This window comes from Aedes albopictus, chromosome 1, assembly GCF_035046485.1.
Source record: "Aedes albopictus strain Foshan chromosome 1, AalbF5, whole genome shotgun sequence".
Taxonomy (NCBI): domain Eukaryota; kingdom Metazoa; phylum Arthropoda; class Insecta; order Diptera; family Culicidae; genus Aedes; species Aedes albopictus.
This window is the reverse complement of record NC_085136.1, coordinates 129,370,254-129,381,136: the sequence shown is the minus strand read 5'-3', so window position 1 is coordinate 129,381,136 and position 10,883 is coordinate 129,370,254. Positions and strand designations below refer to the sequence as shown.

General features: G+C 41.9%; 1 protein-coding gene across 1 annotated transcript; it reads left to right on the top strand.

Annotated features, from left to right (window-relative positions):
* The first annotated feature begins 5,129 nt into the window (after window positions 1–5,129).
* Window positions 5,130–10,404, top strand: LOC134285167 (uncharacterized). Its single transcript, XM_062845357.1, has 2 exons — window positions 5,130–8,944; window positions 8,996–10,404. The coding sequence occupies exons 1-2, from the start codon at window positions 8,484–8,486 to the stop codon at window positions 10,374–10,376; spliced, it is 1,842 nt and encodes a 613-aa protein (XP_062701341.1). The 5' UTR covers window positions 5,130–8,483; the 3' UTR covers window positions 10,377–10,404.
* The last annotated feature ends 479 nt before the right edge of the window (window positions 10,405–10,883 follow it).

Below are 10,883 nucleotides of genomic sequence, written 5' to 3'. Positions count from 1 at the left end.
GAAGCTTTTTTTTGCAGAAAGGTGCAGCACGTCAGCGGAAGCGGAGATGAAGCCGTAGCAAGTGAATTGCATTTCTTACCTTATTTGAGGCACGGAGAAAATTAGTTGGTTGAATTGGGATTGAAAACCACTTCTAACAAACACTTCTTTGGAAAGTCGTTGATGACAAAATGAAGCTGCTACTTGAGCTGCTCGATTTTTTTTAATAACATGACAATTGCTGAGAATCAGTGACTGTTCTACATAACTTATAATACATAGTTCTGTGTATGTCAAATCTTGTATCCCATTTATTTGCAAATTAATGAAAAAATTTTACATCAATTTGCTTCTGTGTAAGGTAAAGTATATTTATTTTTTGCCGTTAGGCAAAACGTAACACAGTTGTTAACATAAACTATTCAGATTTTTTAAATTCAAATTTTGATTCTAATCTGTTGCGAATTTATCATAAAGGAGTTTTGAAAATCAAAACATTTTTTTTCCATCTGCAAATATGTATGTAGCATTTCTTCCCGTGTCTGCTTTGTTACATTAGTTTTACGTGGTCACGACCAAGTTTGCGAGGCCATTGGTGTTCGTTTCCAGAGGTGGCAGGCAGGCTCTGGAACTCATTTTGCCCCTCTGCTCTAGGAATGACAAAAAATAATCAATATTTATCTACAAAGCGTGATTTAATTTTGTTGACCTTCGTAGTGAAGAACCTCATTGGCTGAAACTATGGAATAATTGTTGAACTTTAGGTATAATTGTTTTGAGGAGTTCAATGGTAGTTTCATTATAGAAATCCCTGAAATCATTTTTATGACAACTCCTTGAAGTCGAGTTTTTAAATGGTTGGATATTTAATGTCCTGGATAAATATCACTGAGAAAGTGTTTGAATATTTGAATCGTCCATATGTCAATTTTTCGATTTTTGCTTAAGCTAACCAATCGAATCAATCTGATGGGAACTAGCAGGAACCTTCAGTGTGTGAGCGATGGGGATCTTCTATTTTTAGGCGACAATTGCGCCTGCCACGTCAGGTTGCAGGTCAATGTGGAGAAGGGGAAGGAAGTGATGATTGCAATCATTTGTATCCCCATCAGACCGAATATACCTCTGCGTCTACACTAGACCTCTTCATAAAAAATGAAATTTCTCAAATTCAACCAGTCACCCCCACATCTTCATTCTAATGCTAAAACAAACTTCTGGTCAAATTTTCAGCTAAATTGGTGAAGATTTCGAGGTGCCTCAAGTCAGAAATGTGTTTTTTGGTCATTTTTTACCTTTAAAAAATGCCCATGAAGGCTAGAAGCCATATAAAATATCGCGGCCGCCAGTAAATGAAAGTTTTTTCTATTCCTTATAACTTTTGTGAAGATAATGTGCTGATCGGAGAATGTTTTGATCATATTTATTCGATTTTCAGTCATGCAAGTACCCTAAAAAGTTACATTTTTCAACAGTTTTTGTTCTACGAAATTCCAACACACAACTTTTCTAACAAGTATCAAATCATTAAATAATTGCCCACATTTTTCTGAACAACATTGCCATACATCATTTTCTTATACGATCGACGAAAAAAATCACAAAAATCGAAAAGTAGAAGCTTTCCTGAGTTTTTTGATATCTGGGGTTGACGCAACTGTTGGCAGACAGAATAATCAAACATAGTAGCTTTGCTTTTTCTTGATGATTGCGATGACTGATCATTGATTCAAGTGACAGGTAGGCACAAGCAAACATTGCTTTAACAAAAGTGACGTATAATGTGTCACAGTAGAATGTGAGGATTGGCTCAGATGGTAAGGCTATGGACTGGCAAACCAAAGGTTCAGAGTTTGAGTATCGTCATTTTTATCGTATTTTTTTATGAAATTTGAATGCATTTTTTTCGACATGTGAAAGTTGGTTTTCCTACAATTCAATACGCTAACCTAACGACGGAAAATTTTATGATTCTAATGAGCGGATGTGATCCGCTACCCAGCTACCCAGTAAGGGCCGAATTACGGATTGAGAAATAAATTAGTTAGCGTGTTCGATTTTCAACTACGCAAACATAAAAGTTCTGTCGGAATGATGCGTACATGCATGCGTTTTCCCTACACCAGCCATCGATTGAAAAAGATTACAAGGCCAGGCTAGAGGCCAGGTAAATTGAAACAATGAATTGATTCGTTTATTTTGCATTTTAACAGGTTGATATTTTCAGCATGATGATAAAAATGACGATACTCAAACTCTGAACCTTTGGTTTGCCAGTCCATAGCCTTACCATCTGAGCCAATCCTCACATTCTACTGTGACACATTATACGTCACTTTTGTTAAAGCAATGTTTGCTTGTGCCTACCTGTCACTTGAATCAATGATCAGTCATCGCAATCATCAAGAAAAAGCAAAGCTACTATGTTTGATTATTCTGTCTGCCAACAGTTGCGTCAACCCCAGATATCAAAAAACTCAGGAAAGCTTCTACTTTTCGATTTTTGTGATTTTTTTCGTCGATCGTATAAGAAAATGATGTATGGCAATGTTGTTCAGAAAAATGTGGGCAATTATTTAATGATTTGATACTTGTTAGAAAAGTTGTGTGTTGGAATTTCGTAGAACAAAAACTGTTGAAAAATGTAACTTTTTAGGGTACTTGCATGACTGAAAATCGAATAAATATGATCAAAACATTCTCCGATCAGCACATAATGTTCACAAAAGTTATAAGGAATAGAAAAAACTTTCATTTACTGGCGGCCGCGATATTTTATATGGCTTCTAGCCTTCATGGGCATTTTTTAAAGGTAAAAAATGACCAAAAAACACATTTCTGACTTGAGGCACCTCGAAATCTTCACCAATTTAGCTGAAAATTTGACCAGAAGTTTCTTTTAGCATTAGAATGAAGATGTGGGGGTGACTGGCTGAATTCGAGAAATTTCATTTTTCATGAAGAGGTCTAGTCTACACATATTCATGCGGATGTCGGAGTGTTGGTGGGATATGGTTGGCAGAGGGTTCACACATTGGTGCGTGGATGCCAGGCGTGAGTTGATAGAATTGTGTTTTTTCCTAATTATTATTCTGAAGCTGTGCGCATGATTGCATAACTCTTAAGCGTTATATGGGCCTTAGGATAGAAGATCGAAGGACAAAAGGTCGAATGGGACAAAAGGTCGAATGGACATAAGGTCAAATGAACCATTTTTTTAGGTGGTGTGTCTCACTTATAAGACAAACATATTTGATGAATCTTTGTTGTTGCTCATTGAGAGAAACATTATAGGGCTATTATAGAAATTATATGCATTTTAGCCATTAACATTTCTATATGGATTTTTTCCTTCTTTTCTTTATAGGCTGTTCCTTTAAGTTGTGTTTATGTAGCATTCAATGGTAAATTAGTTTGATTTTTTGTTCTAGACTTATTCCTTCTTAAATTTATAGGCTGTTCTTAAAACTTTTGATACTGGCAAAATTATTGACTCTTTAGGAGCTTGTGTTTCAATAAGAAATTTTGCCATCTTTTATTCAATTGATGTTCTTTTTAAATATACTGAAATATTCGTCCTTCTTCTACCCATAGGCCAAAGAATAGGCTGTTCTTTCAAGCAATATTGTTTTTCACATTTAACTTCAATGCATAACATTACTTTCTATCGTTTATGGGCATCTATTTCGAATGGCAATGCGGTAATAATTGCTGCATATAAGCTATTGTAAGTTTTAGTAGACATTTTCCTATCTTTCAATCATTATTTTTTTAAGTTATTGCATAATTTTGATATCACAGGTTCTATTTTTTTAATCACGACAATTAAGTTTTTCTGTCAAATACAGATCTTTTTTTTATATCTTCCAATTTGTTTCAAGTCTTTTGCCCTATTCGACCTTTTGTCCATTCTAGCTTTTGTCCATTCGACCTTTTGTTCATTCGACCTTTAATCCTTCGACCTTTTGTCCTTCAACCTAATATCTTTCGACTTTTGTCATAGATTCGTTATAATATAATGATAGATTCACACTGTGCTGTGGAAGTTTGGAAGGAAGGAAAACGGCTTTTTCAACCCGTTTCTGTTCTAGCGATGGCTATGAATATGTGATTACAGTAGACGTTCGATCAGTGCAACATGTTTACGTTTCAGTTACCGAGTGAAATTCGCTAACTGCAACGACTGACAGCCGTCAAACAGTTGTCAGTTGCTGTTGGACGCAAAACATCGCAATGCAGCTGAAGTGCATCCGAAAAACATCGCAACTCTGTTGACATTTTGTTTTTTGATAGATAGCGGTGCGATAACGGCAAAACTGTTGCACTTAGTGGACTTTCAGTTAAAAAGCAGTGCAGTTAAACCGTTTGCACCGAGCGAACGTCTACTGTATACATGAGTTGTGTGAGAGGAGAGACAGAGGTAAGAGACGGGCCAGGATTGAACCCAGGACCTTCTGCATACGAATCAGAAGTGGTAGCCACTAGATTACCAAGCCCGTCTCATAAGTCATTAGTTCGACACTGAAGTGACAAATATGTTTTTGCGAATATTATGAAGTCGCGTAAGATGCTAAAATACATCGCAATAGAACACATTGTACATTGCATAATAAATCACTTCAAATCATGCAGTGTCAATGTACGCATATCGCCTCCACTTTTGTACGTACAATCTAGAATCCTACTAGGGTGCCTGTACCAGTTACCGCACTACCTAAGAAGAACTATTTCTACAAAAATAAGAAGAATACTGTCGATTGTCATCGATATGTCAAATGATTGATTAGTTTTCATACTTTACAGAAAAAAAAATATAGAAACGGGTCCAAACCTTCTTTTAGTATTTATTACGGCGTGTGCCAATGATAGGAACTCTGTGGCGAACTCGCCTAGGGCGAAAAGCCACGTTAATAAAGAAAAAAAAAATGATAGGAACCCTGTACCAGTTATGGACACATTTGTTAATTTGGGTTCCACTTCGCACTATTTACATGCATTCCTTATGGAATTTACCATAGCTGGTACACTATGGCGAAATAGGGTGCAAGGAAGCCGATAAATTAATCTTTTGTGAACGTGATCTGTTGTTCACAAAACTTTTCTTGTTGATTTGTATCATTAAAGGTGTAAAATCGAATATTATGAATTTGAGGTACTAGGTTTGTGAACCTCTGGTCGCTCTTGCCTTCCTGGTTTTTGCGCTCTGTTTGTGTTGTTTATATTTACTTAACTACGTCTACAGAATTGACGAGTGCACCTGCATTGTGTCGTGCTTATCATCGTTGTTCGTTTTTATTGCGGTAAAATAGAAAAAATCCAACGGGGTTGCGGTGGTTTCGACCGCCGCAGTCGTTCCGCAAACGTCAAAAGTGCTCGGTTCACGCTAAAAAGTTCTCACTCACTTGGTTGCCATAAAATTCAAAAATAATGAAAATTGTTTCATTTATGGTTTATGTAATCGCAATTGCTGCTACAACATGTAACTTATTTCTAAACTACATTAGGTGTAGTTTTAGCACTTAAGTATGCAGCTGTACGCCATTAAACATAATTTAGATTTTCAACTATTTATTTTTGTTTCAAGGTTGTGTGCATACTTTTTGAAGTGTGCAGCAGTTTGACGTTTGCGGAACAGGTCTTCTTTGTCTTCTTCACTCCGCCAGGTTGGAAGATTTCTCTGGATAAGCAATATCTACCTGGACTCTGTTTGTGGTTTGTGCAGCTGTGAATTAAGCGAATTAAAATCGGCCCGTTATTGAAGTGATTGAAGTGATAGCGTTGTCGAAAACAATATTGGCTCGCCATCGTACCTGACGTCATCGTTTCATTTTCCAAGATCAGCGCCATCTTTTGACTACTAGCTACAGTCTCTCTCGAACGAGTATCCATAGACAAACGGACAACCAGAAATGGATTCTGAATGCTACCAGTGTTCAAACCTCATCAAGTCGTTTGAATTTATGCAATGTAAATTTTGCAATCATGCTGTGCATATTAAATGCGTAGGACTGAAACGATCTAATATGGATTTCGTGAACGAGCGAAAAAACATTTTGTGGGTTTGCGACAAATGTATTGATGAGCTCGAAATACTGAAAGAAAATCGCCCTATTACTTGTAACGAGATTGTTACCGGTGTTTCTGAGGCAATCAAAGAATCCTTAGCGAACCTCAAAACCGATCTTCAAGTAACCAGGGCGCTAATTGAGTCCATTGCGGGGAAAATGCCCTCGAAAGGAAATTCGAGTGCAAATTCGGCTCGTACGGCGTGGCCAAGCATTAAAAGAACTCGCGAAGCTGCCAAAGAAACACCTAAAACTCGCCCTGACGTCAAGCTTACTATTGGTACGAAATCGGTTGATAAAGATGATTTGACCGTCGAAACCGTTGCCAAGCCTCCTGAAAAATTTTGGCTATATCTGTCCAGAATTGCTCGCCATGTTACTGAAGCAGATATTTCGCAGTTGGTGAAAAACTGTTTGCAAACTGAAGACTCGATTGAAGTAAGAAAACTGGTACGCAAAGGTGCTGATCTAGCACAGTTTGCGTTCATTTCATTCAAAGTAGGCGTGGATGTGAAGCTGAAGAATACTGCTCTGGACCCCACTGTTTGGCCAAAAGGAGTATATTTCCGAGAATTTGAGAATGTGTCTAATGAACGGGATTTTTGGGGACCTGCGAAAATCCCTCGGATCGACGACGGTATACAATTGGTTACGGGGACACCGATGGTCGTCTCCTCTTCACCCGATCGTTCAACACCCTTGCAATAAAAACTACGCCTATAACGGAACGCACATCACAAAGCATGATGGAAGCCCTCAAGCCATTCGACACAGTCGAGCCCAGCCGTTTTTCTTCAAGTGCTGATTGTTCCGGCCGTCCAAGTCGTTCCGTTCCTGTGTTCGAAATCGGCGAGGAGGGCTTCCAGCTTGCTCACTCAGGCAAGTATCCAAATAATAGAGTTCCTTCGTCCGTTGAATCCCGTCCAATTCTTAGCGCACATGATGACATCACGCAAGCCACATCTACTTGCTTCCAATGTTCAACCGAATGCCCGACAAACAGTACTACCAGCAGCACCAGCAGCGAATATCCGGAACGCCCTCAATCCTCGACAACGGAACGCACATCACGAAGCATGATGGAAGCCCCCAAGCCATCCGACACAGTCGAGCTCAGCCGCTTTTCTCCCAGTGTTGATTGTTCCGGCCGTTCAAGTCGTTCCGTTCCTGTGCTCGGAATCGGCGAGGGGGGCTTCCAGCTTGCTCGCTCAGGCAAGTACCGAAACAATAGAGTTTTTTCGTCCGCTGAATCCCGTTCAATTTCCAGCATAAGTGAGGGCATCACGCAAGTCATATCTGCTTGCTTCCATAGTTCATCTGAATGCCCTACGAACAGTATTATCAACTGCGAACTGTTGGAAGTTATGTAGCGTTGAACGCTCGGGTAGCGTCGAACCTTCAGGTACGAGTTTGGAGTGTTGGAGCGAGGTAGATTTGTTGGCGTAGGTATGATGTTATTAAAGAAGATAGTCAAATTGTATATACCTGGAATGAATAAAGAGTGTGGCGGTTGTTGATTGAGGTATCAGTCGGCAGCCGTCTAGTTTGATGGAAGATGTCTAGCGTTTTATTTTCATTGTAATTTAGAAACAGGCATCGACGGAGCTAGCCTCGCTATGGCCCGCGTGGCCATGGTGGACTAGCTTCCAACAGGTTATGGGCCCAGGAGCGTGTTCCCCAGCACGTATCGACCGGGAGAAGGATCGGCCGCATAAGTCGCGGAGTCGCAGCACGGGATCCTTGGGCGGATGGATTGGCTGCAACGGAGGACAGGATCCATGGGAATGTTGGCGATACGGGTCAACTGGATGACTGCTGGCTGGTCACCGGACGGAGCTCGAGGAATGTTGTGAGTTGGATCGGATGCAGCTCGGTGGTCGCACCCGGACGAAGAGGTTGGCGACAGGAGGAGTGATCCGGAAGACAACATGAAGGTGGAGCTCGGAGATGGACCTGGTCGGAGCTCGGAACTGGTGTAGAGCTGATGCAAGCGTCGGAGTTGGGCCACTTGCCAAGCGTTGGAGTGAGGAGGAGCTTCGAGCCAGGAGGAGGTAATCGTGGTTGGAAGGTTGCGACGCTAAGGAGGAGTGTTGGAAGTTAGGTAGCGTTGAACGCTCGGGTAGCGTCGAACCTTCAGGTACGAGTTTGGAGTGTTGGAGCGAGGTAGATTTGTTGGCGTAGGTATGATGTTATTAAAGAAGATAGTCAAATTGTATATACCTGGAATGAATAAAGAGTGTGGCGGTTGTTGATTGAGGTATCAGTCGGCAGCCGTCTAGTTTGATGGAAGATGTCTAGCGTTTTATTTTCATTGTAATTTAGAAACAGGCATCGACGGAGCTAGCCTCGCTATGGCCCGCGTGGCCATGGTGGACTAGCTTCCAACACGAACGTCCAGATCAACCTTTATCACCGGCAACGGAACGCTCACCACAAAGCATGATGGAAGCCCTCAAGCCATTCGACACAGTCGAGCCCAGCCGTTTTTCTTTAAGTGCTGATTGTTCCGGCCGTCCAAGTCGTTCCGTTCCTGTGTTCGAAATCGGCGAGGAGGGCTTCCAGCTTGCTCACTCAGGCAAGTACCCAAATAATAGAGTTCCTTCGTCCGTTGAATCCCGTCCAATTCCCAGCACAAATGATGACAACGCACACGCTATGTCTACTCACTTCCACCTTCCAACTGAATGCCCTGCGAACGGTACCATCAGCAGCGTCAGCAAACGTCTTCAGTCGTCAACAACGGAACGCACACCACGAAGCATGATAGAAGCCCCCAAGCCACCCGACACAGTCGAGCTCAGCCGCTTTTATTCATCCGCTGATTGTTCCGGCCATCCAAGTCGTTCCGTTCCTGTGTTCGGAATCGGTGAGGGGGGCTTCCAGCTTGCTCGCTCAGGCAAGTACACAAATAATAGAGCCTCTTTGTGCGCTGAATCCCGTTCAATTCGCAGCTTGGATGTTTGTGATATGCCATCATCACGGGCTGCAAACCGGCAGCTTGACCCATCTGAGGATCGTATTTGGGCGTATTATCATAATGTTAGGGGTCTCCGAACCAAAATTGATGATTTGTTCCTCGCCTCTTCGGATTGCGGCATGGACATAATCTTCCTAACCGAAACTGGTCTGGATAGTAGCATCGACTCTCTTCAGCTTTTCGGAGGGGACTACAACGTTTTTCGCTGTGATCGCAACGCCCTCAATAGTAACAAAGCTAGCTTTGGTGGAGTGCTTATCGCCGTGGCAAAGCGTTTTCCTAGTTCCGTTGTGAACGTTGAACATGGTGATCAACTCGAACAAGTCTGCGTTTCAGCGACTATTAAAGGCAGTAGACTCTATCTGGCTTCTTTATATCTCCCGCCTGACCGTAGTCGGGACAGTAGAACCATGGAACTACATATCGCATCCATTAGAGAGTTGTGTGAAAGATCCGACAGAGTTTTGGTATGTGGTGACTACAATCAACCACGGTTGGATTGGTTGGCCGCTGATTGTTCGGTGAGCGTAGCCGAATCATCATCACTCAATGCTGCTAGTACGGTTCTTCTGGATGGAATGGATTTCCTCAATCTCTCTCAACGTAACGCAGTTCGGAACGAACTCGGCCGCACGCTGGATTTGGTATTCTACAGCGTGGAAAACGACATGGAAATCGACGAGTCTGCGGTTTCACTCTTGCCTATCGACAGTCACCATCCTCCTTTGGTTTTGTCACTGTCTTCGACTTTTGCACAACCAGCACAAATTGAGCGGAACATCGAAGTCCGGCCTCTTGACTTCCGTAAGATTGACTTCGCGATTTTCTCGCAATTCCTCTCTAACCGAGACTGGGACGATGTTCTTCAATGCACTGACGTAGACGACATGACCATGCGGTTTTGTGGGATTATCAAGGATTGGCTGGAATTGAATGTTCCACGTAAAAAGCGCCGTTTTTCTCCGGCGTGGAGTACTCCGTTGCTTCGAAGACTGAAACGAGATAGAAATTCGGCTCAGAGAAAACTAAGGAACAACAATACAGTCGACAATAAGCGGAACTTCAAACATGCGAGTACAGTCTATTGTAGACTCAACAGTTCATTGTATAAATCGCATGTTCTCAGAGTGCAGTGGAACTTGCGGCGCAACCCAAGCAGCTTCTGGAGTTTCGTGAACAGCAAAAGGAAAAACTCTAGTATCCTTCTAATGTGCGACTTGGTGATAGAGAGGCAACCAGTACTGCGGAAGCATGTGAGTTATTTGCAGAACACTTCGCATCAGTCTTCGAACGGAGTCGAACTAGCGACCAGGAAGCGCAGTCTGCAGCAAGTGATGTACCGCAGGACTCCATAAATCTGACTACGTTTGTGGTATCCGAAGAGATGATAATTGCCAAGGATGGAAGAAAATCACTTCAAGCGATAAATGATACAGGATACGAACAATCCAAGATAGCCTTGTTCTTGCAGTAGCATGATGCCGACGCCTCACACCGTGCTCGAATCACAGAGCAATCAAAGCATCTGATGCACGCTTTATCGCGTGATGACCCGTTATCGGATCATGTTACAAGTCGTGATAAATTTTATTCATCACAATTTAGGCCTCTTATGCACCCGCAAACCGCATTCATTATTAGAAATAATGCATTCATGAGCATATCTGGAAGTTAAAGAAGTAAGAATGCTCAATAAGTGGATGAAATCGCGAATTTATCATTTCGACTTCATGATAGCGATCGCATCGCGCCCGCACACGCCGAGCGAATCATTCTTCTCGGATCGTAGTTTGTTATGGTGCTTGACGACAAAATGTTATCGTTGTTGCTATGATCGCGCGATGCCTTTCAACCGCGACACA